The sequence below is a fragment of the Tympanuchus pallidicinctus genome, unplaced genomic scaffold, assembly GCF_026119805.1.
Source record: "Tympanuchus pallidicinctus isolate F22 unplaced genomic scaffold, pur_lepc_1.0 scaffold7, whole genome shotgun sequence".
Classification (NCBI taxonomy): domain Eukaryota; kingdom Metazoa; phylum Chordata; class Aves; order Galliformes; family Phasianidae; genus Tympanuchus; species Tympanuchus pallidicinctus.
Window position 1 is genome coordinate 26,036,356 of NW_026294791.1, and position 27,710 is coordinate 26,064,065.

Here is a 27,710-nt window from a genome sequence, read left to right on the forward strand (position 1 = left end):
CAGGCTCACAGCTTGCTATTTTTAGTTCAGCTTTGCTTTGTGCTGTAGAAAAAAAGACAAAATTTAGAGGTTCAGACTGAACACAGATTTTGAAATTATTGCTACAGTTTTCCTCCACCTGAATTTACCATTTCAAAGAAAGCAGTACAAAAATGACCTAAAAGTTGTACTCAATCTGAGAACCACTGTCAGCTACAAATCAAAACAAAGGGGGAAACTCAAATGACACAGAAAAAAGAAGTATGGGGAAAGTAAGGTTCCCAGTTTAAAACTTCAGAGGGCTATCAAATCTAATATACCATGACTAGGATTTTTCAGTTAGCTTATATTACATCATACACTGAGCTGCTTAAAGAGCCCATCACAACACAGGCAGCAGAGCAAAGGGAAGGAAGGGCACAATGTACATTTGGCACAGCTCAGCCTGGTCTTTGAGACAGCTCAGACCGAGCAGGACTGATGGATTTCCACCTTGCCATGCAGAAGGCAAATATTCAGCTGTGTTAGGGTTCCTAACAGCCACGGACATGCCAACTCAGCACTTCCCAGCTGACCACACGACACCACCTCCTTCAGCGAGCACATTTTGGTTGGGCTCCCAATGATTAGGTCAGGGCTCATAGGTGCCATTTTCAAGAGAAAGCCATACCATCCAACAGCACTAATGGTCCCTGATTCTCAGACCCAGGATGCAATTAATCCATGCACATTTTAGATTGCAATGATATTACTCAGGAAAGAATATTACTCTGTCAACCATTTCAAAAGTAAGAAAGACACATTATCACAACAAACTTTTGTTTTCACAAAGGAGACTATTTGTTAAATAAAGTTGTGGGTTGCTTTTTTTTTTCTTCTATGCAAAGACTTTTTTCATTCCCCCTTATCTTATCCATCTTCTCTTGCTTGCATGCCCTTTAACATAAGAAAACAAAATACTAAATATATGAAATGCTGACTTAAAAGGAATATTTGTCATTCCATTTGCCAATCACACAACTGCCTGTCATTCTCAGCCATCCCAGATATGTCATGAGGTTCTTCAGAGAAGAAATATACATACTGCACAGAACTTCAAACAAAGTAGCTTTTACCTTGGACTGTTTTCTCCAGTGCACCGTTCCAAGAAAGCAAGAAAACACTACAAAAGGGCTATACGTTAAATTTGCAGAGGGGTCTTTTATTTGTCTTTGAAATTATTCATTATGAACAAATGCTCTGAGAGAAGAATTCATCAATAATTGATGGAACGAGAGCAAGAAACTTGCAAGAGAGAAATAAACAATACTGAGAAACCTCAGAAGAAAAATGAGGAGGAAAATGCTCACCAGCAACACCGTTAGGGGTTACAACACCATTCCCACTCACCACTGGCACTGCAATCATCACACTGTAAAGCAGCAGACTAGGTAAGTTGTTTAGAGGTTGTAACGGACCCATGAAACAACACCAAACTGATGACTGATACCAAAATGTAACATTCAGAGTACACTTCACACACAGAGCGAAATGCATCATTCTCACTTTAGGTGCAAACCAACTGTATTCTTCAGCAATTTTTTTTTCTCCACACTTCTTTCCGAGAAAACTACCTAGAAATGCATCAGTGGTGTGGAGCTACCCTTCTCTTCTTGAGGAAACAAGCACAGACCTTCGGAAAAATAAAACAAAGTCTTTAACTATTAATCTATAGCAATGCACCACTGAGGATTACTTCCAACTCAGCAAATGAAACCCAAGTAGCAGCGGTAACAGCGTCCTGTGGTTGCAGGAGCTGCCCAAACATCTCCATGCAAACTGTAACATCAAATCACACCAGTGTTTCAAGGAGGACCCGGCACCACAGAGAGAGTACCAACGGAAGGCTTCTGCCTGGCTCCTGCTGCTGCATCTGCTCACCAAAACCATGCCATTTTTTTTTTCAAGGCTTCAAGGTGAACATGTGTAAAGTGAATGACGAAAAGTACTTTTTTCACTTACCATGCTGAAACCGCCCTTACCGAGCAGCGCGCATCTCCAGCCTGCCTGGTCATCGTAAGACACGGCTCGTACAGATGGTGGTGGCACACTGGAACAGGTTGCCCAAGGAGGCTGTGGATGCCCCATACCTGGAGGCATTCAAGGGCAGCCTGGTCTGGTGGTTGGCGACCCTGCACATAGCAGTGGGGTTGAATCTACATGATCATTGTGGTCCTTTTCAACCCGGGCCATTCTATGAATCTACGAATCTATACTGAATTTCGTATACTGTATACAAATACTGCAAGGCCAAACGATGGCACTTAAACCCTAAATAGAAGTCATAGTTCAGTTGGAAGTAAAGAGGATCAAAGACACCGAGTGCCACTTCAAGCCAAAGGCTCTGCTGACACAGGAGTGGGCCCCAGCCATCGGAGGCTGGCAGGCAAAACCCGATGGAGCCCTGCTCACCACGGTTGCTCTCTGCCAGGGGATGGCTCTTTGCTCCGCTAGAAGCCTGTGCTGCTTCCTGCATTTCCCAAACACTTCTCAAGTATTTCAGTACCATCTCAGACAACTTTCCTTTAATGTTTTTTCTAGGCACAGCAATAATATTCTGCAATATTTCTCAGATTTGAAAATCCATTGAAACCAACACACAAAGCATAAAAACAATTTTTCAGGGTAAGGACTTAGGCACAGAAGATCAAACCTTGGCCGTAAGACTCTGCTGCCAGGTACCTGAAGCCAAAAATAAAAAGCTCAGCTACAAAGAGATCGAACACAGCCAAGTTAATTTTGTACAGAAGCATAGGAAAGAAGAGGGCAGTACACCGTGAGAGAACTGGATTTCAGATCTCCCATCTTTTGGTAAGACATGTACAATACTGACAGCACAGATGGCACCAGTTCAGTCCTAATCAAAACTAATGAAGTTGAACTTGATACACAACCCTGTAATAAGCAGAATGTATTTTTGTTTTCCCAGTCATTTGAAAGTTATCACACAGCAACAGAATCATTAAGCCAGCACATTAACTGCACAATGTATTGTAACAGAGATAGCACTTGGGAACACCTGAGAAAGGCTGTAGAAAACAAGGATACATATATTTTTTAACTGAATTGTATATGGCTGTCCTGACCCAATACAAAGTCTCATTGGCATCGCATATCCATAACCCATAAAGGAAGAAGTCACGTTCTTACTTAAGATTTCTTACTTAACAGAAACTTCACAAGGTATCACATTTTAGAAAAATTACCCACTCATTAGCATTTAAATTCATATATTGCATGTACCCAGCAAAGATCATGGTAATGAGCTAGATGACATTTCACTTTGCTAGCAGCTACAGCATTAAAGTCTTCATGCTTGAGGGGCAGAAATAAATGGGGAGAAAGTGGAATAACGGAACAAACTCACCAAGACCACCATGTCAGTGCTTCACTCAACACAGAACTAAGTAGCCTGCATTTTTGCTTTGATTCTTTTAAAAATAAGAATATAAAATACTATGTAATGACTCATACCGAGGAGGCAGCAACAGCTCAGGTGCTGGACTGAGCATCTGGCAAACACACAACGCACAGACAAACAATAAGAGCTGTGAAGGGACAGGAGTCTGCTTGGCCAACAAGAAACTTTAAAAAGATCTCTGCTCTGCCTTCTCACACAGCCCAAAAAGTGGAGGTTCAGGACTGTGTGCATCTGCAGCTGGATTGCTCTGCCACAACAGACTGTGTAAAGCTTGAATGGGAATGCCTTCAATTAAACCCAACCATATGTGCCTAGGTTAAGCATTGAGCAAACCGTGTTTCACCTGAGCTCTGCAAAAAGTTTGCGATGAAAACAGGAAAATTAGGCACTCTAACAAACTCTGCCTGATGCTTCCTTTCTGAGCAAAACAGCTGGAGCAAGAAACATAGTAGAAAAGATACCACTCATGTAAGGAACCCATCCCCGCTAGCATTTTTATTAATTACTTTCATAAACATATATTGTGCCTTGCAATTAAAATTCCATGCGCCGAGTTGCCATGGCAGCACAACTTCTCCAGAAGAAGAAATTGCCAGAGCTCAGCTGTGAGTGGTGCCTGGAGCTGGGCAGGAGCCTTCTGTGGCAGGTTTGCAGGGCACCCAGGGGGGACAGGGCACAACGGAGAGGAAAAAACAGCTTCCTTGGTTCCTAGTGCAGAAATCAGTGCAAGAAGAGCCTGCTGCATTTCCAGGGAGGCTTCAGAGGAATGCAAATGATGCCTTTTCCCTCCGATGGTCTGCTCCATCTCCTAATAGCTGGCAGCAGTGCGGGCAGATGGGCTGCAGCTATAAATAGGGCTGTGCCAGCTGCCCGCCCGTCCCTGTGCCATGCCCGCCATGCTGCTCTCTGCCAGCCCTGGGGCATGCAGTGCCCGAGCGAGAGCCAGATAATGAGGTGAGCAACGAGCTGCTTGCACTGTAATTAGCTCCTGGGATGATATCCCTTGCTGTAAAGGAAGCTATGAATGCCGACAGAAACTCAGAGGTATAATTAATAACGCTGCGCGTTGTCTGCAGGCTCTTAACATTCAAGCAGAATTCTTCACCATGACACCATTCTTGCTTTTGGTTACACAGAAATTAGTAATAGATAAAAATAAACCTCAAACACCAACCGCAGCAGCCAAAAATAATCCAGCTGGGGAGCCAAGCCTAGCCCTGTGCATGAGTCAGCAGCAGGCAGGCGGGCGCTTGGCGAGGTGCAGAGTTTGCCCATCCCCATCAGAGCAGTGCCTGGTACACCAACAGACCCTCCTCCTGCTGTTCCAAGGCAGATGAATGACCCAAAAGCATCTCCTTGCTCCTAGCGCAGCTCACTTTGCACAGATGCACCAAAGCCAGCAGCAGGCATGTCGCTGTGAGGCTTGCAGTGCAAAATCTTTCATGCAGTCCCCAGGATGCAGGTGATCCCTGGGAGCACACCTGTCTGACAGGGCTGATAAAGCTGGCATTTCACCAGAAGGACACACTGCAATGTGTTGGCTACAAAATCACCGCCAAATGATGTAGCTAATTTGGGAAAAAAGGCATGGTGTTTTGTTATTCTTTTTCTCTCCCCCTCTCTCTCATGATTACAGACTTGGGGCTTGATTCTGCTTTCCCTGCGTCCAGCAGCAGCACTGCCACTGAAGCAGCACCACAATGGCCTTACAGCTCCAAAGGAGAAGCTATCTCTACACATTAAGGCTTAGCACCAGAAATTACACCAAATTCTGCAATGTGTTTCTCACATTTACAAATCTATGTTCACAGAGCTGTTATCAATAGACTGAGCAAGCACATTTTGCTTACGTTTTTAAACACTGTAATTTTCCTTGAGTACGTTTGTCATATTGCACATACTTCCTCAATAACCCTAATGCTTTCAAAATGGAGCTCTCGTTTCTCTGCTAATCTATGTAAACATTCTACACAGCAGATCAAGGGAAGCAATTATTCTTCTGCACTCAGAGCTGGTGATGCTGCATCTTGAATACGCTGTGCACTGATGGGATGTTAGGAAGGCAGAGAAGCCAGCACAAACCACAGCAGATTCAAAACCACACCGGAGGTCTCCAAGACCTCACCAGACCAAGGTACAGCTGCCCTGATTGAGGGATAGTGCCAGTCATGCTCTGGGAAGGAGGCTGGGATGGCTGACCTTCAGCCCAGATGTTCCTTCCCCATCTCTTTGAAAGGTCCTTCAGTCCTACAGCGCATCTTGTCCAGGCGCTGTTTCTATTTGGGACCTCTGCTACAAGGATTAGAATTCTCCAAGCAGACCTGGGGAAGGCAAAAAGAAATTCTGAGGTGGTAAGCGAGGATTCCTCGCAGGAATCAGGCTTCAAACTTTGGTTTCAAGTCACCTGCTGTACTCAGTTTCCCCCAGCTCGCTGCCTGGTTCCAAAGGATGGCACCTGCCAGGCACTGCCACTTCCCCCTGATGCCCACCAGGATCCTCCAAGCCTCCTTATCCTCAGTGTGAGCACACGCAGGGCCTCTGCTCAGAGCAGCTCAGTGCATGCACAGAGCAAGGCAGCGAGCAGGCGGCAGTCACTTCAGCAGCTATGGAACAAGTCAGTAGGAGGAGACAGCAAATACTCACAAGGTAATCTTTCTGACAAGGTAATCTTGAACACACTTTAACCCACGTATTGCTAACTTACACCGTCTTGACACTTTAAATATCCACTTTTCCTTCACAGAGAATTCTCCTTAGCAGCAGAGCCTGAGAAACAGGAATGTTCATTGCCTCTTCCTGGGTAGCTGGCAGACTTTGCGTTTCTCATAAGTGACTATCAAAGATTTTTTTTTCAATTACATGCTCAGATTGCCAAATTGGGTAAAACACATCCTCTGCAGAACTTTCATGTCATCCTTGAAAAGATAAAGTCATCTGTCTGAACAAGCTAAAAAGCACACAAGAGGTTTCTTGTGCGCACAGAGAAATACGAATCCATGGGGAACTTGAGGCATCATCAACAAGGCTTAAAAAAATTCTTACCTCTACAGAAACATACAGCCAAACTCCTGCCATTTCAGTGCTCCTCAGCTAATAGGGAATGACAGAGTGGCTGAGGTTGGAAGGCACCTCTGGAGACTGCCTGCTCCTCTCTACAGCCACGAGCTGCTTAGGATCACCTTCATGCTGCAGCTGAGCACCTACTGGGATGGAGATCCAGCAGCATCTGGCAGGTGACTGTCATGACATCCAAAGAAAAAATTAAAAAGGGCTTTTCTTTTTGGAGATGTGTACATTTAGAGGACATGAACAAGACTTCTTCCATTCCTGCAGCAGACAAGGTGTTTCCATCACAGCGAGCTTCCAGGCCACAAACAAGTGTTTTGATTGTAAAACATTAAGCTCCAAGCACTACAGGAGAGCAGCAGAACAAAAGATTTTTATCATTACTCTTCATGCTTTAATTACCTTTATCAAATGCCATCTGAGACTAGCTATTTTTAAATCCCTCCACTTCATCTGTAATTAAACTGACTTAGCACAGATTTGATTCTTCCCTACACAGCTCTATCCTAAATAAAACTCGGTACTTTTGTGTAGAAAGTTCCTGAGGATATTTACAGACCAATCAATCTGAAAACAGCAGCATCCAGAATCGCAATTCTGGGTTTGAGCTGTCAGTCAAACCCAAACAAAACCTACAGTCGGGAAACAAAAGCAATATACTGAAACCATAGGATCACAAAGATTGGAAAAGACCCCCAAGATTTAGCACTGCAAAACACTCCAGTATCAGAGGCAGCTGGAGATTAAAAAATTTGGTTTGATGCTGTGGAAATGTAATTTGTGATCATTTAAATACAAACTGACAACGTGTCTCCTATTATTACTTATGCGGCGTTTTTTTTTATGCGTCCCTTTGGAGGATGAAAACCAAAATGTCACTTTCCTTTTTATTCATTAATTACTTTCAGTCATTTCTTTTGCAGCTAATATCTGTTCCTAAAAAGTGTAATATTTGCAAAGAAGAAAATGAGACATTAAGTACTTTTATTAGCTCCTAATTACTCCTATTATAAACTGTCGCTGTTACTTAGCAATTTCTTCTTTTCCTGAGCAAAACCCATCTTAAAGCAAGGACAGAATTCAGTGCAGCCTTTCCATACCCTACTCAGACGGCAGCCAAAGCAGCTCTTGCTCAAACGCTCACAGGATGCTCACATTGCAGGAAGGCACAGCAGCTCACGGGGGAGAAAACAAATCCATGCATCGCCACGAGAAACCACATGGAGCAAATGAAATCCTTGGCAGAGAGGCTATGGACACAAGTTTAAAGGGTGGAGAATAGGAAGCAGGCACAGAGATCCCAAAACATTAAAAATTCAGGCTGTGCGATTTAAAAGCTTCTCTCTTTGACCCATTCAGAGCTGGATCAATAAATGCTTTTGAGGAATATTCTTAGCATCGTGCGACTTGCAGATACACGTTAACTCAGAATATAATGCACATCTCCACTGTTCTGGCACCCTAAAGGAGTGCTAAGTATAGCTCTGAATCCGACGGTATTTTTTGAAATACCTCATTTGTTCCCTCCGTGTTCTTCTGCTTTGATAATTGTTTCTTTTCATCCCTCCCTGACTCACGCACAGAGGCGACCAAAGGAGAATGAACAAATAGAGGTGGGAGGAGAGTGGAGAAGTGGCACTGACTTGAAAAGCTTTGAATGCCTTCAATCATCCGGAAAATCACAAGCAGCAACCTTTTAACTTCTGTAATTAAAGACTCATGACACGTACTGCTGAACAGCTTCAGCAGCTCACTACTACATACAATTACATTTTCGAGGCTTTTCCGCATTTTTTGCTGCTTCTTTATTTTCTAATACAGCATTTCAACTGTTGCACTTTGGATGTCATGCTGGAAAACTGAAAAAATAAGTACGCATGATCATGTCTACAACATTAAGATATTTATAAACCCGTGGCATCTAAAATTTTAGGTTCCTCCTTCCTATACCTTCTCAGTCTCCATTTTCTGCCTGATTTTAGCAGCAGGTATTTCAAAAACACAATATGTAATCCTCAATAGGGAGCTTGCCGTGCCATGTTCCGTGCAAACCCGCACAGGATTGCATTTGATAACTGGTCACATTTCAATATGAAACTGAGTTTGTAAGACCTAAAAACAGTTCCATACTCCCTACAATTCAAAGACAACAGCAGGTCAATATGCTGCACTGCAACCCAGAATTTGGATACATCAGCATCTCCCAGCTGATCACAGGGAAGTCATAAAGTGATGATATGTATTTAAATACATTTTATTATGTATTATATTATTATATATACAAAAAAAAAAAGTATTTTCAATCAAATTGAAAGGCATGGAAATAACGTAACATAGACAGAAAGCATGGCTGTACAATAAGGTGACTGCAGGCTCCTTCTCTTCAAGGAGATGCTTCTTCAAGGGGAAACAGCAGTAATTCTATCACTGCTCTGGCCCAGGAGTCCGGGCAAACAGAATGAATTTGAAAGTAATCCATGTCAGACCCGTTACTATCACAACATACATCTCCTTGACATTAACAGAGACCAACAGACACAAATAAAGTGCAGACGGCAGATAATCTGTTTATGTTTCTGCTCTGCTTTTTAGGTAAGAATGGATTTTGTGAAATGAAAGGGCTCGCTGAAAGCTTTATGCAAAGTTCTTTTTCCGGCACTTATTTAAGAATTCTTGAAATTAAAAGGATGAAAGCAGTGCCTGGTTATTTCTCCTGAACAGCTTTCCATTGCTACGAACAAGGCTCTCCGTAGCCAGGCGTTTAATCTTCTTTATCCTATGCAGCTGAGTTTAAGAAAATCAAGTCACTATTTACTTTTAACTCCAAAAATACAGATTTTATCAAGGCCTTATCAATAGACGTAGAGCTGAGAGCAGTGGGTACCCCAGTACCTCTCACCACACACTTTCTGTCACGGTACAAAGAATTAGCTCTCACTAAGCTACAATCCACACCTTTCCATTTCTCACTGCTCATTGGGCAACTGCAGCCTTTCCATGGGCAATTTAAAGCACACCCTAGGAAAAACAACCCTCACTCCTACCCCAAGGCAGACTGACCAGAGCCAAGGGGCAGGAGCTCAGCTCAGAGCCCCATAGCTGGGGCTCTTACCTCACCCTCATCAGCATCACTCCTGGCTTTGCCCTGAGCTCTTCACACCATGGATTACTTTGCTGAGAATAAATACTGCTTTTTTTTTTTTTTTTTAATCCATGTATCCATTGCAAAGTATTTTCCCAGCCTGCTGCTATAATAGAAAAGCAGGCTTACAAATGGATCCACACATTATGGATGGTTAGATAACTCAACAAAGGCAGCAAAAACTACTGCTTTTTTAAATACAAATGGGGAATATGAGAATAATAACTATTAGTACACATTCAATAGATGCAACAAACTAAATTCTATATGTATATATAATGCATTAGATGCTAAAGCATTAATTAAGAAGCAAATTATATTAGCATTTCACTTCTGAGAAGAATGTGACCCACTATAATTAAGACAAATGCCTACACGATGGGCACATATAGCACACAAAACATTATTCACTGTAACTGAAATAGGAACATTTGATACTACAGCCTTTCCTAGGCAGGTAGGTGCCACTGAGGTCAGCATCACCCTGCTGACCTCACCACCCTTCAGCTCTGCAGACCATCCTGTGTCCCCTTAGTAGAACCATGTAGGGTTTGGCAACATGAGGCTGTACTGAACTATTCTGTGTTGAAAAGGCAAGAAAATCCTCAAGTACTGCTTTAAAAAATCAGGTGAGGAAGCTCTACAAAACTCTGTCTACATGCTGAACACATGCTCCATGACAGTAACTTTCATCCTGCCAACTGCACATAAGTACTGATACCACTCAAGCACCATCTTGTAATTGGAAGCATCTGTGTGTATTGTTTCTGTTTTAAATCTATTTTAAAGGCTTCATCATCACTTCATGATCTGGCTTCCTTATCTTGTCATTTCTATGGTATTCGTTACAACAAATAACAAGGCCAGCTTTCAGCACCCAATTACAGGGACAATGTTACCCTGTAAATGCATAAGACAGCTTCTCATTGAACTTGCTCTCACCAATACATCACTACCAGTGATGCACTCTGATAGATTCTAGTCTTGTTTCTTATGGAAATAAACCCCCCCCCCAGCCAGTGTGGGGCTCCTGCCTCCCTCCTTCTGGATCTTAAGGGACAGGAGGAAGGGATGCTCTCCAATCATCACCTAACACAGAGCTGCTCCACACTGCCCATCCTACTTGTAGACAAACCGTTTATGACTGTCATGACAGAAATGGAAAATTAATGACTTCAGGCCCATTATTTTCACTAAATTACATTTTTCCTTGCCTCTGCAATCACTGTTGGGCAGCACAGATTCGTAAAGCTGCTGATTTCTTGTGCCTGTGAATAACTAGCTGCTTCCTAACACATATGGATGACACCTGCATGTTCACAGAATGGCCCAGGTTGGGAGTGACCTCAAGGATGATGAATCTCCAACCCCCCTGCCACATGCAGGGCCACCAACCTCTACATTTAATACCAGCCCGGGCTGCCCAGGGCCCCATCCCAGAATACTACATCGATGACTCTGGGTAGGGAAAGGTAATGTCCTTCGCAAGATCTCCCTTGCTTACATTTTGCTTACATTCTTCTTTGTGACACAGATTTTGCCTGAAATTCAGGTAACTCTGAACAAGCTGTCCTCATTCCCATTTCTTCTCCGTAGCTCACTTTGAGGAAAAGTACATTATTTTCTAGCATTCAAATTAGTTACCCTCCGTTTCTTCCAGAAAGGGCATCACAGCTTACTTTTCCATACAGAGATCTGTAATCTTTACTTTGGGGGTCAGCTGGGCTTTAATCATTATTAAAATAAGTGCACCCTGCTGTCTCCTTGTTAGCACCGGGCCTTAGCTGCTCCCACGGGGAGGCAGAAGGGCTGAGGCATTTGCACAGACAGGGCGAGAGGCTAACGATAAAAACCTGTCGACAAAATCTGCAAAATGGAGAAGCTGAGGAACACCACCATACTAACTGCAGATACATGTATTCACAGTGGTAATACCTGCCTTCTGGTGTTTGCCCCAAGAGCAGCCCACTCCAGAAATACATTTCAATATGACACAGCCCAGCAAGACCAATGAGAATACAGCACGTACACCTCAATAAAAAAACAGTGGAAAACAGCTTGCAACAACTCTTCGTTTCTCTTGATTTCTTTTTTCCACACGTTTTCATCCCAGTTGAAAATGCTCCCAGTTCCAATTACAACTTTGAATGTCTTTGAAATGTTTCGATCAACAAAAACTTACTTGCTTCGCAACTGCTCTTCATTAAGTATTAATTGCTTGTGCCCTAGAGACTTCCAGTTCCCAATTTAAACTGGAAGAAGTAATATAAAAATATTTTATACCAATATCTATACTCAGAAAGGCCATTTAACCCTCCTGATCCCACCCAAGTGTTGAACAACACGTATGCTGGCACACCACGACTCCGCCGGGCTCTGTTGCTCCTGCAGCCAGCAGGAAGCACCCAGCCATGGGCTCAGGAAGCATTCAGCCTGCTCAGTTACACCAGCTCTTCATCTCCAGCCACACTGCTGCCATTCACACCACGCTCTCAGAACAACACAACGCAGATTCTTCCTGGAGCATCATTTGCTGGAAAAGATTGAAAGCACCCAGGTTGCTCAGCAGACCTGAAAAATCAGGCCAGATCTGCTTAGTGAGCCCAAATGAGTATTCAGGAACTTAACTTTAAAGCCTCAGTACTCCATGTGCAGTTTTACCAATTTCTGCTATATCCTCCAAAAAGATATCACAATACACAAAGCTCTCCAAGCCATGTGATTTAATTTTTGCCTCAGGAAGTGCTGCCTGATAACCACTTCAGAAGCCGTACCCCAGGAAAAGAACAGAGAAATGGTTCTTGTTTTCCTAAGTCATCCACCACTTCTAAGGTCTGAGAAAATGACTTTTCAAAGACAAAAAAAATGCCAAAATGCTAGAAATCAGAACAAAGATAGGCAAGGATAGCTGTGGAAGTTTCTCTCGTCTCTCTTGCTCAGTCCTATGGGAGAAATAAATTAACTAATCAAACATTTAAGAAGAGCATCAGTTCAGAAGCCAATAATTGACAATCCTCCAGTCATCAAAAGCACTGCTGGTGCTGCAAGGCTTCACTTGGTCCTATTTGCTGTGTTTGTGTCCAGGTTCCTGCACCACCTGCTGGGCCTGCTCCAAGCCCTCCCTGGAGCCCTGCCTGTGCCCAGATGGGCTCTCTGCATGTGGTGCAGTGGGAGAAAGACATCCTTCCTCAGCCTCCCATTTTAGATGAGCCCTAACAGCAGCCCATGCACAAGGCTCCACTCAAACAAAAAGTAGAAATTCAGTGTCTTCAGGCTGGTTCTGTGATCCAGGACCACATCTCAAGCATAACACACATAGCTTCTGCCTTGCTGGTACGACATTCAGTGCTCACACCCTGAGCATTCTCCAGGAGCATTTACCTCACAGGTCTGAAAATGTCCCACCTTCTGGTTTCCTTGTTGAAGTTTGGGATGAGCATGAGATCTCAAATCTTGAAAGGCAGAACTACAGAAGGCAGAGTGAAAAAAAGCTCAGCACAGACTCATATGCAGCCCTACATGCCGTTTACCTCTTGTGAATTCAGTACTACTAACAAAACGTGCAAACTGAAGGTTGTCCATATTACAGCCTACAGCTACATTTCTGATCAGGCTCTAAATCTTCAAAAACAAGACCAAAATAAAAACAAGAAAAGAATCTTTTCTGGTCAATGTTAAAAGTAAGTTTAGAACCAAGATGAACAAAAACCACTAGTACATTAGGAGAAGTAAAGAACCAGGTCTAAATTTAAAGCTCCATTATCTAGATGTTAACATTATAACTACTTTAAATATTATAAGCAGTGGTTAGCAAGACAGGATACAAATCTACTGGCAGCAAACACTAAATTCAGGCTCTGAATCTTAACTGTGAATTCACGGAACTCCATGAACAATCAAATATAAAAGTAACACAATGTATGCTAATGCTGCCCTAATTTTTGAATTAAAATGAATTTTTTGAAGTAAAATGATTTATAGGAAAGCAGGTCAACTCAAATACAGCCAGAGATGCTGCTGCAACGGAGCATAAGAACTGACGAGGCTGAACAAAGAGAAAGCACAAATGTAACCTGAACTTGATTTCTACGCATGAGATTATTTTCTTGCAGACAATGAAGAAGGCACAAATAATAAACTGAAGCGTGACCACCAATCTTCTGTTATGCAGAAAGCTCTCAGAGGCTGTAAGAAGGCTTCTTGTCGCAGGAGTTAAGGAACCATGTTAAATGTCTAACAAGAAACCTACACAATACAGATACAGAGAGAAGATCACAGTCTTGCAGATGAAACAAAATTATTTTTCCATTAAAAAAGAGTACATTTACCACCAGGTTTCAGATTTCAACTCTATTTTTGAATGTTCACATATTCTATCAGTCAACAGAGACAGTATCAGATGGCAGTAATGAAAAATACGATACAATCTCGAATGAATTAATTTGCTATACAATGCCTTTTCTGTTCATACGATCTTATTTCACTTCAAGGAAAAACAGGAAGCACTGTTAAATCATAAAGTAAGAGCAATGCAATCAATGCAGAACAGGTTGGGATACAAGGGTTCAGCAAATCTGTAACAAAACATGGCCAGTCTCTTTGGAATTCAGACATTTTAATCAGCATTCTAATGTAATTACTTTCCAGAGTTACATTAGCATGTTTTACTGTAATAACCTATATTTTAAGTTTCTCAGTAAGCTTATAAAATAATGTAAAAAATGCATAATGTATAAAATAAGCATTTTAGCCATTTCACTTCACAGAGATGACAAATGTGACATTTCTGAACATACTTTAACATACTGTTTTCAGTTCAGCACACACAGATGCATACTTTTATTATGCAACTCTTCTGCTCTCATTAGTAATGCTGCTGATGCATTTGTCTCTACTGTAATGGAGCCAGACATGAGTCATGTCGTGTACCTGCCTAAACATCACAAGTCTAGGGCTCTCCATACTACTGGTCACCTGAATAGAGAGACCTGAACAGAGGCTCCTTAGTATTCCAAGATTCCCCCAAAGTCAATACGAATTCTGCTTGCAGAAGGAATGAAGAATTAGACCAAAATATCTGTAATTAATAATTGTAACAAGCTGGCCACTTTAGAAGCTGCAAAAGGGAATCCTGCTGAAAATACTGCAAAGTCCCAGTGCTACATAAGCATATTGTTTTTTTCTATTAATAACTTCTTTGTATGCAAGAAAAATAAGAATTCCCATAGTCTACTGGTTTCCACAAGTTCAGTAAATTCAGTAAGAGCAAGCAAGACAAAGCACTAACACTCATATGAGGAACTTAGCAGAGAAAAAACACACACATACCTTAAACAACAGTTTTATTCACACAACAGTTATTACTGATGCTGGTTTTAAAGAAAATGTGAATGTGTTCTTAGAGGCAAACCATACGTAACAACTTTAATTGAAGAAAGTTTAATTGCAGAAAGTCTAATTGCAGTGAAAGGGGTGGGATGAAAGCTCTCTACAAGAAGTAGAGGTGAGAACATCCAGTTGTGGAGATATGCTGATGGGCAGAGCAAACTAGATGCTGTTTCCAACTCCATTAAATATATCAGCCCTGGTTCCACAGAAGTCCTGTTCGGATGCTGGATTTTATTTTTGAATGAATAATGTGTTATTCCAGAAAAAAAATGACATGCAGGTGACTACAAGAGGAACACTCTAACCTTACCAATGGCCCATCAAGGCCTCGCTCACTGTGGAATCCTGCTGTTAGCCTCACTGCTTTTGTCATTCCTGCATTTTAAAAAGTTGTTTAGATAGGGTTAGAAGCCCTTTTTGTAGTGGACTGCCTACAGCATCTGGGCCACCAGGCAGGGATGTCACCACCATGACACGTGGGTTCCATCTCCCAGTGGAACCCAGGCCGTGCCAGTTGGGTTCCATTGGCACCTGGCAGCACACGGCCTGGCTGCTCTGCAACATGGTGCCCATCTCAGTCAGATGGAGAACGAGGAAACCAAGAGAGAACCATCACCGGCACAAACATCACTGACCCATGCTCCAGAGCAGCTGCCTGAGGTCCTGGAGGCCATTGTGCCCTCCCGCCAGTGACTGCTGCCCCAGCGCCTGCACAGCAGGATGGCCAAGATGGCACTGAGGACCAAGGCACCCAAAGAGGCTGCCATCTTTCAGCCAAGGAACATAACAACAAAGCCAATGACTGCCCAGCCCTCAGCGTGCCCATCAAACACAAGAAATCCATTTGGTGGAATGATACTTCCAACACCTGTCTTGTCATTGATGAGCCAGAGCTCACATAGGTGCAGCCAACAGCAGAGCCTCTGAGAGCTCATAAATCTCAGAGCAGGAAAGATTTCAGTGATAGGTCAAAATGTTGAAGCTGTCTGCAGTGGGGTGGCTCCGGAAAACACCAGGCCCAGCTCCCATTATATTCCCTGGGAGGGAGGGAGTTCACATGAAATAACCCTTGGCAATGGAGGGATGACAGGAAACGTTCTGCATCTTCATTTCTTGCTCAGTGCATTTTGCGGGTGAAAACACCAGCAGGGTTAATATGGTTTCAGAACGCTTTAGCTAAGCTGGAGGTTGAAAGCAAACAACAGATCCCTTAAAACACATACTTCTCTTTTGCAATTCAAAGTCGCACTCCTCTCATCTTTCTGATTTTCAGTCTTGGCATGGTGTCAACTAACTCTTCTCCTCCACATGACGAGTTCCTCTTCCACCACAACAGCAGCTCCAACAGTGATGATGCTTGGCTGCTCCAAGATAGCCAACAAAGAGCTGGGCAGAAAAGGACAGCCCTGCTTTCCCCTGCCTGGTTGATCTCACACAGAGAGAGAGAAACTAGCCCAGAAGAGTGCAGATGAGATAGAGAGCACAGGCACTCGGTTAATTCAGAATCTACTAGTTAGTAGTTTAATTGTCCAAGAGATCTATAACTACACTGTTTGAATCAGAAACCTCTTGCTGATGGTACTGATGCTAACAGTTTTCTTTCCTTCTTTATAACTACAAACGTGTCACCGCTTTTGGATCAGCTGTTGTTTATTAAACTAAAACTTCCCTAATACTTCTTACAGTAACCCAGAACCTCTTCCTGATAGGACACAGACACTGTCTGTTCCACAGCCAGCTGAAAAGTCAGGGCTGCTTTTCTACAGGATCAATAATTACATTTCTCTCTTAAATCTCATCTGCCTTCCCAAATTTAAATCCTACCCCAGATAAATCACAAACAGATATTCCTCACCTACGTCGCATTCCAAATCTCTTTTTACCAACGTAGAACATTTCTGGCTTGCTATAAATCTGTTTTTCTACCACAGACAAAATCAGCATCATAGGAGCACTCTGTTGTGACTTTCATTTTTAAAATTACAAGCACTTAATGCAGCAGATTCATCAAATCAGATGACCACCAAGCACAACCGTACCAATGCCCAACCATCACGACCATACTGTCCCCCCAGAAGTGCTGAGTTGAGAACTCAGGAGAAAGGAACTGCAAATGCATGAGGAAAACAGGTAACACCTCCAGCTGCACTTCAGCAATAACCCTCATATACTCTCAGCAAAATTGAAGGAAATACAAAAACGAGAAAGTATCTCCATAAATCCCATCCAAAATGTTAATTCACCACCCAAACAGTTTCTTTATGTGTAAATTCGCAAATAAAAGCAGTGACACATCATATTTCAGCCCAAAAGAAAAAGCTGGGAGAATCTGGCACTTGTGCTTGAGGCTTGCTGCCAAAACATCCGAATTCTAGTTAAAAAGGTACAGCAGCAACTTTGTTTTGATAGCACAGAATACATCTTAAGTAGACCTAGGACTAGACACAGCTCCTTTGAAGCTCCCTCTCCTATCCTCGTAAAGGCTTTTACAGAAGTGAAGAACATATCTAAGTATCAGCAAAACTGAATTTAAAATTTGTATTCAAATAAAATTTAAAAAAGGCAGAGATCAAGCACAGAAATAAAGCAAAGTCAGCAAAGGATACTAATTAACTGCTTCTTCCTGAGATGCTAAATAACAGAAAGTACGGTCTCCTTAAGTCCTGAGTTGAAAAATTAAAGATATTAAAAATAATTTTGTCATGATAGCATGGAATTACATCTGTATTTATTAGATTTTTTAAAATGTTTTATGCCATCTTCATAAACCACTCCGAGTTACTGCCTGGAAAACATTAAGTAGCCAGTACTCCAGAGACAGCAGCGTGGGGGTAAAGGCCTTTCCCTGACAGCCTGCTTGCTGGTTTGGCTCTGGTTGTTTCAGCACAGACTGCACTTATCTGACTCCAGCCACAAAGCAGTCTTCAAAGCCCTTGAAACAAAGAGAAAGCTCCCACAGAAACCTGCTGTTCTATAACCATTTGCAATCCTTAAGTGTACACGTATGTATATGCATACAAGCTGCATGAGCATTATAGAAACCGGAGAGCAAAAATCTGCCTGGTTATAACGCAATTATTTTATGATCCTGCTCCCCTATTGAGGGCACAGGTGGAAAGGAGACCAATCTGTTCCTGACCTAACAACAACTCATTACTCTCATCACACGGATCTCTCCTTGAAATGTTTATTTTTAACTTACTGCTCGCCATTAAAGATTCTAACCCACAGCCTCCTGCAAAAACCTTGCTGAGGCCATGGAAAGCATTGCTGTCTTCAGCAACCTGTCCCACCGCTTTTGGGGCACATCACCTTCATGCAGCCCAGTCCAACAGGAGCCCCCGCAGCTCTCAGGGTGCAGGGTGGGATGACAGAGGAGCCCAGTACTGCTGAGGGAAAGGAGGCGAGGCAGGGCCCTGCTTCATCCTGTTGCTGGAACAATTTAAACCGCCCCAGGTTTAGTCAGTGAGCATGAATCAGAGATTTAAATGGCAAGCTGCGTTGAAAAGGATCCATAGGGATAGGAAATAGGAGAGAATACATCTTGCAAAAGGACACAAACGCCTTAAGATTTGATGCTCGTCATTTAAGCACAAATAAAGCAGAGACATCCAGTACCACAGCAGCATCAAGCAGTGCCTGGCCCCCAAAGCCCCAGGCTGGCTGCCCTGCACAGCGTACCAGGAGAGCCCAGCCGAGGCCCCAGCAGTTCCTGCTCCCTGCACAGCTCCCAGCCCCACCACCCCGGTACAGCTGCTAACGAGAAGCTGCATGCTGCCACCAGTTAATAAGCATTAAGAGCCTGGGGCTGCAGCAGACCTCTTGCAGAGGTCAGAACGGATCCGCCTGAGCGCTGGAAACATCATCTGTCCATTTACAATTATAAATTTGAACATCACACAAGAGCAGCTTTTAAATAATACATGCCCAAGTATAAATAACACTTGAGAGATCATTCAAGGGCAGAAACCTTCACTGGATGCAGGTATTCAAAGACTCTCCTACCTAACGCACGGGAAATGTGAAATACCTGCATGCTCTATGAGGGATGCACCTCATTGTCTCTCTGTCACTCCATCACACTTTCCCAAGTCCAACCTGTCATGCAAATACTTCATTACCTGGACTTCATCCGTGAAGCATTAGAGCTTATTCAAATAATTTACAGAAGAAAAACCAGACAACAGGCAGATGTATTCCATGCCAAGAAAAGGCAGAAACAAAAAGCAGTATCGTCAAGATGCAGAAATGCCCTCAATGCTGACATCTCTGATCCTCCTCAAAAACTTCAGTTTGTCCATTTTTCTAATATCACAAAAGCTCTAAGCTCACAAAACTTAGATTACGGGCCGGGGCAAACACCAAAGTAAAATCTCTTTTCCTGGCAATCACTGCATGTATAGAAGCTTCCTTTCAATCAGAACCATCTGTGCTTTGCTCACAGCGAGCTGCAGGGTGATGAGCACGAAACGCCCGCAGTGTTTCTGCCACATCCTTCTCAGGAGGGTTACGTCTGGCAGGAGGCAGGGTAAGATGGTGATAAAATCCCAAAGATCTGCAGGCATTTCCATGGCCTCAAATAGCATTTCCCAGCTTGCTGCCAGCACAGCTGAAAGCACGAGGGCCTCCTTCTACATGCTCGTGTCATTCGCAGTACTTTGATAAAGGAAACGCCCAGAGAAATGGTGGATGTGAAGGTGAGATGAGTGGTTGGCAGTGTTTCCTTAAGGCTCTGCTGAGGAAGAGTGCCCTCAGCAGCCTCTCCTCTGCTCATGCACTGCCTTATTAGTGCCTCAGGCCCGTGGAGCCCCACTCATGTCCTCTGGAAGGATTTTCTGGCTATCGAATGGAGAAAGTAGTCAGTATACACTACAAAAAAAATTGAGATGTATAAGTTAAATAGGGGGAAAAAAACAGGTTTTATTTGAGCTTTGTATTTGGCTTAGCAAACATCGCGCACTCCTCCCTCCCTGCAAAGGCAGCACCAGTCGAGCTGCTGCTGGCAAAGGCTTCTTCCCACTGCAGCAGCACCCCAAGGCAGAATACAGACATTCAAATAGCAGCACAAAAATCCATAGATGTGCTGGCTGGGCTACAAGTGTATCAAAGAATCATAGAATCAATATGTAATATGGAAAGATGAAAGAGTTCCATGTTGAGAACCAGCCGTGGGATAGTATACAAACTATTTCCCATCAACTTGATATCCCATCACAGCAACTGTCTTTTGTTCGTATTGAAACTCCGCTTGTCTTATGCAGAATGATAAGCTAATGAAACTGCAAATCATTGCGTCGATCCATGATTCTCAACAACCAATTTCTAATATTGACTGGCACGTCAATTTACCAAAAAAAGCCATTTTTACTAGCTTTGCTGAGGGTGAAAACAAAGCACGGCTAGATATTCAGTTGGCAAACACTAATGCAGTAAAATATTTGGGAGAACAAAATAAATGCTATTTTTAAAAGGTCTTCATAAACTGTACCACAAAAGGCGGCTCATTAAAGAACAGTGAACTGTTCAGCAGAGGACACACAAAGATTCTGCCCAAAAATAAACCTAGCATGACACCTCGTGCTTTACCAAGTACAATCACAAGATGTGTTTGTAAGCAGAAGTGGGGAAAAAAAAAATCTTACTAGGAGAAAATCAATAAGAAAGCATTTAAAACACCGCCTTATGCTTTTCGTGACCACCATTTTCTTGCTCTGTAAAGAGTATTTTAAGGGGAAATCACCTGGCTGTTTCAGGAAATAAAGCAGCACGTGGTACTCGGTGAAGAGAAAGTCGCTTTTCTGGTGGCACTTTGGCTGCCACTGCACGATTGGGGTTCTCTTGCCTTTTAAGACAAGATCATGAAACTTTATATAATAAAGACAGACTGAAAATCAAAACTGACAGGTCAGGAGAGTGAAATTTCTACTGGACTTTTTTTAAACCCACCAAAACATCCAGCCCTATCATTTCTGGAAGAGAATTCAGCACCAGCTGGAGTCTTCAGACAGCATCAGTAAAACAGCAACAAACCTCCCTTCGATAACATTTGAAATCATGAGTTTAAAAAGCACTGCAAGAAAATGAAACACACTTACTAAATTTAAAAATTCATGTGACTGACCACCATGTCAAATTCTGTCACCTAGGGAACAGCACCAGGAAGCAAAGGCTTGAACTTGGCTGCGGATAATTTGACATACTCCAGGTTTACACAGAACAGGTTGGAGTGAGTGAAATTCTGGCTTCAGATACACAAGTCAGCGCTCTTGCACTACTGTTATATTGAGATTCAAAGAAAAAGAAAGCAAGGAACCTGGGTACCTATAGTTCATATGCAGAGTAGGGGATTTCTGCCAGGTCCTGTCCCTTCAACACCAGCCTGAGGACCCAGGGAAGTGCCACGTGCCAGCTCAGCACATGGGGGAGAGGTTTTGCTGCCTGCCCCATGGGCTGCTGCATCAATCCTACAGGGCTGCACAAGCAGGGTTCAGCAGGGTTCAACTGATACAAATGAGCTAGCTCGTGTATCTCAGCATGTTCAAAGCTACAGCACCGCATAAATATGCACCTGGTGCCTTCAAGTTGGATTTCTTCTTTTTAATAAAAGGTTCGGTCAGCTACAAGGATTTCCTAGAACTCTCCTTGGATTTCCAAAGGTCACACCGAAACCTCTTACTGGAAATGCCAACAAAGCCCTGAGCACAAATGCAGAACTATTTCATTGGCTTGAAACCAACCACACGAGCTGGGAGGAATGAGGCATTTCCCCACTTGTTGGCCAAATCTTGTGCACCGAGAACCTAACCAGGCAGGAAAGTAAGTACATCACCACAGAGAGCACAAATACAGGCCTGGTTTTTGAGGTGAGACAGGGTTGAACAACCTTCTGGAGCAGCCAAGGAGACTTCTGAAGTAAACAGCAGCTTCTCTAAAGAAGGCAATACACACATTGCCACAGACATGAGTACGTGCAAAGAACGCTACTCGCTTCTCCATAGTATCTGTCAGAGATAATCATCAGCAACAGCTCGGTTTAGCTAGAGGAATGTTTCAAGTCATATTTCAATCTGCTTTAAAGGCTGTGTGATGACAGAAACCAGTGTACAAACACTGAGGACAGAAACCAAGCAGTCCTAGTTCGGGATTTTAAATGGGCAATTCCAAAGTCCTTCGGAAGGTCGCTGGAACCCAGAAGAACTTGCACAGAGAAGAGAGCGTAACATCAGGGAACTACAATCAGGCTGGGTTTGATATACATAATACTACTTTATTCCATTGTTTCATCTTTCTTACAGGTTTAGAAACGTACAGGGGTTCAGAACCACCTCCACAAAACAGAGAGTACATCAGTACGGGAGATCTAGAGTCAAACCACAAGTGTGCAAACGTGGTTAGCTTCCATTACAAAAAGTAATAGGCACGATATTACATATGCGTTTTGGTGAAAGGAGGAATCATAGTGCAGTGTTAAAAGGCACCAATAATCAATAATTGGGCCTTTTTTAAAAGCCAATAACCATCTAAGAAAATTACATTTGGTTCAAAATAATAATTTCTTTTATCGACTGGCATGCATCTGAACCCCTGGCAATTTATTTCACAAACCCAATGTGTGCCCTTGCGAAATAAAAAAGATTTAGTCAGTGGACCTGAAAGTCAGTTCACTACAAAAGGAAATACTGAAGCTCATTGCCTGTATTTGATACCAAACTGCCTTGTTCACCTTCTCCAAGAGCTTGTCTGACAAACATCTATTCAACAACTGCACAGAAGGATTTCTCTTAAAATGAGTGCAGTGTTTTAATCCTGTAGCACTGACCTATCCCATGTGCTAGGAAAACATTAGGCACAGACCACAGCTTACATTTTCTCTTAAAAAAAAAAAAAAGTAATCTGAAAAGAATACAGGATGTGCAAGCTAGGTTCACACAAAGGATTGGCAGCCACAACAGTAAGCTAGACTTCCAAAAGAAAAGGTTTCGTTACTTATTTTTAATTTTCTAAGCAGTGATGCGCACTGCTGTGTGCGAATACCATATCTGCGTTAGGATTATTTGTGTAGACAATAAGGGAAAAGCTTTAGTACACCCTAAAGGACATTACATCAACACCGTGTGCTAATTTAGCAGGATCGAGAGAATGAAAGACAGAAGAAGTCCTTACAGGCGGGCAGCTGCAGTTACTCAGCTTACCTCGTAGGTGCCCTCAAACTAAACCCCTGCAACACGATGGGATCTAAAGATGCACGGGATGGAAGGGGCAGAGGGGGTGGAAATAAAAGGAAATGAGAGGGGGAGGTTTGGTTGTAGCAGAATGTGCCCTTTTATCCAAAAAGCATCACGCCCTGCGTAGGTTGTATGCACTGCAGATTGTCTGTGTAACTGAAAATGGTACCAGGTGTGAGCAGAGACAGAGCTGGTTATTGATCTGCAACATCTACTGCAAGTCCTCAGGAATATAATTTACGGATAGCCACTTACTGTGTAGTTGATTGCTTCCTCGTAAATATACTTAAATTCAGAAGGCTACAGTATATTCTGACACAAAGATAGTAAGACAACTTTTCTACGAGGGAGAAAAGAGAAGGTAGTAACTAACTCGTTTATTTTGTGAGGACTCTCCTGCCATGCAGGAGCTGCATCATGCCCTTTGGAAGATTTAAGTTCTGACTTTCTCTGTTGTCTCTGCTGAATGGCTCTGCTCACAATTTCAGAGCTACAGTCAGAGTCCAGCGACCCCTCTTACAGCAGCCTTTTCTTTCCCAAAAGCACTTTTAAACTCATCTCTAACAGCATAGCAAACTATTCAAGTAAACATTTCTCCTCTGGTAAGTTCCCAGATACAGCAAACGCTATCAAAGCTCCACATCTGATGGCACGCGCCGGTGTTCTTTAAATGGAACAGGAATTAGCCCGTTTCCTTGGTTTAGGGTCCTGTACATCCCTGTCCTTTAAACACGTGCAAGATGAACACATGGTCTCTGACAGTCTCCGTAGTCCCAGCCTAAAAACACTGTTGGAGAGGCTATAGATCACACAGTTGCAGAAACTATTGCTTATAGCAAGCCACGTTGTTAAGAAGGAAAGCGCGGGGTTCTCCAACACCCTAGAGCTCTCCAGCAGGAAGTATATGATATAGGGAAGCCACAGCATGTAGAACACGCTGGTGATCCGAAACAACACCATGGCGTAGCGGCGGTCAGGGCTGTGCCCCGTCTCCCCAGCAGCATCCACTTCGTGGCTGGGAAACCGAGCCCTCCGATCGTTGATCTCTTTGGTGTGCTGCCGGCAGATCTTGAAGATGTGGAAGTACGTGAAACAGATGACAAAGGCAGCAGGAGCGTACAGTAAGCAGACGATAAAGCCAGTGAAGTAGGCATTAGTTAGCCAGGAGGTAGCACACCACTCAAAAATGTCTCCGTGGTAACCAGGTTTTCCCCAGCCGAAAAAGGAAGGCAAGAAGATCAGGCAAGAGTATATCCAAATCAAAATGATGCAGATTCTCAAGCGACAAGGTGTGACCAGTTGATTATAGGAGAGAGGCTTTGTTATGGCGAGATAGCGATCCACGCTGATGCAAGCCAGACATGCCATGGACACGCTTTTCAGCACGGAGATGATGTATCCGAAAACTTGGCACGTCAGGGACTCGTGGACGCCTGTTGAATAGTGAAGCAGGGACAGCGTGGGGACCAAGCAGCTAACTCCAACAAAAAGGTCGGCGTAGGCCATGGTCTGAATGAAATAGCTGGTGGTGTAATGGTGCAGAAGCGGGGCGCAGTGGAAAACGAAGATAACAGTCAGGTTACCCGCAATGATCAGGAAGGTGAGCAGGACGATAACAACTGTCTCGAGGATACAGATGTCGACTGCGTTGTAGTGACCAATTCCCAGAGGGCAGGAGAGGTGCTCAGACAGGTTCACCACGCTACCGCTCATATTCAGAGTCCTCCATTCAACCCATCGCGACCGGTTCATGTTTTGTGGTGGGATCACTGTGACTGCAGGCAGCAGGCAGGTGACCCGCTCAGCGGCAGCCGGACTGCTCCAGTGTCCCACGGTCTCTCCTGCTGCCAGTGCTTACAGTTGGGAGGGTTCTACTGTCCCACAGCTGTTGATGCTCCTCAGCATCAGCGCATCACCTCTGGCACGCCTTAGCTTTAAGGAAAGAAAGAAAGAAAGAAAGAAAGAAGGGGGAAAAAAAAAAAAAAAAAGCCAGAAAGAGAAAGGCCACTGATCAGTTGCTCCAGTGCTCTTGACCAATCTTTAGCAAACACAAGGCACTTCTAAAGCAAGCAGGTACCATGAAGCAGGGAAATAAATCTGAAGAGCCACCTTCATTCCCCAGGGTAAGTGGCGGGGGGAGGGGAGAGAGGGGAAATATCTGACTTTTATTTTCCTGAGAAAGTCATTGACTTTGGAACGCAGCGGGGTGAGAGGAGGGAGGGGAAGGAGGAACCTCGGCACAGCTCAGGGTTCCTGGACCAGCAGGTGCTAGAGGTCATCTTTTAACGTCTCAGTTTAAATCAGAGTGACTTGAGAGTAAAGGAAAAAGTTCATCATCTAACGCTGCCTTTTCTGTCTCCGTCTGGGAGATGGCACTCCGTCTTATCCACGCTATTTGTTAGGAAGGTAAGGAAAACACTTTGTCAAGGTTAATTCCAACAGACTCACCACCGTTTGGGTATGAATAATGAATTTTATTTGGAGGGAGGCGGGCGGGGGACAAGGCAGGTTTGTCCTCTGACTGCCCAGGAAGCAAGCATACATCTCACAAACAACGAGGAAGATTGCGTCTATTCATTTAAAGATCAAAATGCTTTAAGAATAGAATTTGGAGACTTCTGTCAGTGTTCACAATCCCTTTAAACAGTTATCGTCTGTTACAATTATCAATGCCAGAAGCATACCTCAAGGTCCCCACAGACAAAATAAATCCTCTTGAATTCTATTTCAGCAACGGCAATTTAAAATCATCATCTTTGGGAGCTCTGCTGTAGCAGAGCCCAGCGCTCGGGAGTTCACGGGTCCGGCCATGGCAGCGCTCACCTCTGTAGCAACACCTGAATCATTTCACAAACCCCCACACCACAGGGACAGAAACTTCCATCCGCATTCTGCTGCGATGCTAACGAAACGCTGATTTGACCAGAAAAGCTGCCATTGTTTACTACTCCATCATCCTGCTGTTCTGCTTCATCTTCTACGTGGCTTTAGGGCTCCTACGTTTATAGGTGAACGGCGTGATAAATAACCGCTTAAAATAATCGTTCTTCTAATTGCAGGACGTTACCTTGCTCACTGTATTTGCAGCTGGGCAGAAAGCAAACATTAACAGAAAGCATCTTCTGGGTTCAGTTTTAAGTAAATGCTCGATTAGTTCCGGAATCGTTAGGCAGGTAATTAATTGTACACACTCGCGGTTTCCGAAAGGCCCCAGAAATGCCAGAACCGCCTTCAGCCGAGAGTTCTGGAGCCCGGCGGGGGGAAGTGAGGGATCCACACACACCGATCCCAAGGTCATTCCGGTATTAACGCCGGCATCTGCTTTAAGTCTCCGCAAAAGTCCCCGGTGCGTTCGGCAGCCCTCGCTGCGACCGCAGGAGGGATTTCAGCTGCCAGAAAAGAAACATTTCCTCCAATCCTGTCGCGGCACTTTGAGAGAAACCATTCCCGTCGGAGTTAATTTCCTGCCGCGCATCCCGGCGCCGCACACAAAGTCCTTCGGATTGCAGAATATCGCCGGTTATTCCCTCGTCTACGAGCGGCAGAGAGCGCACAGAACCGTTACTTTTTTCTCCGCTTCTTTGTTACGGCACCGAGGAGAGCCGCCTCCCCTCCGCGCATCCTCGCCGGCCGCCGCCCGCCCGCCCGCCCGCCCGCGGTCTCCCGCTCGCCGTGCTGCGGCTGCGGCCGCCGCCGCTCCGTTCCCCGCCAGCGCCGCTCGCACCTGAGCCGCTCCTCCCCTCCCCTCCCTTCCTCCGGGCCGGCGCTGCGGCGCCCAGGCGGCTCGGGGCGGCGGCGCCCCCCGCAGCGCAGCGCGGGAACGGCGGCGCGGATGGACGGACGAGGACGAGGCTGAAAAGCCGCGCGTGGGAACGGGGCGGTGCGAGGAACTGCCCGCACAGAACGACCAGAAACCTCGGTCATGTACACCTAACTTTCATCTAATGGTGTCGGAGTCTCCGTGTAACGCCTGGAAGTGGCTAACTTCATTAACTATGTGCTGTGTCCAACAGACAAAAATATATATATATCAGTCTCCTAAACATCCATTATTTTTATACTGAAGTTAGACTCGTTTTAAAACTCATCTGCAACTACACTCGGTATCACACCCATCTGCAAGTACAGATGCACAACAGCAGCACCCCCCATTTCCCAAGCCCCCATCACAGACACACAGAATGGCCCGGGTTGGAAGAGACCTTAAAGGATCACGAATCTCCAACCCCCTGCCATATGCAGGGCCACCAACCTCCACATTCAATACCAGCCCAGGCTGTACGGGGCCCCATCCAACCTGGCCTTCAACACCTCCAGGGATGGACGGGGCATCCACAGCCTCTCTGGGCAGCTGTTGCAGCACCTCACCACTCTCACAGCAAATAACTTCCCCCTGACATCCAACCGAAATCTTGCCATCCTGCTCCTGCTGGAGGAGTCGGCTGCATCC

The 27,710-nt window shown here is 44.2% G+C and overlaps 2 protein-coding genes across 5 annotated transcripts in view; both read right to left on the reverse strand.

The window, feature by feature from the left end:
• Positions 1-27,710, reverse strand: part of RABGAP1L (RAB GTPase activating protein 1 like) — a 199,972-nt gene that overhangs the window by 106,946 nt on the left and 65,316 nt on the right. The gene's annotated exons all lie outside the window — the stretch shown is intronic.
• Positions 22,282-26,785, reverse strand: GPR52 (G protein-coupled receptor 52). The gene is made up of 2 exons (XM_052666194.1): positions 25,945-26,785; positions 22,282-25,192 (listed from the first exon to the last, which is right to left on the reverse strand). Exon 2 carries the CDS (start codon positions 25,010-25,012, stop codon positions 23,927-23,929), a length of 1,086 nt encoding a protein of 361 aa, XP_052522154.1. The 5' UTR covers positions 25,013-25,192; positions 25,945-26,785; the 3' UTR covers positions 22,282-23,926.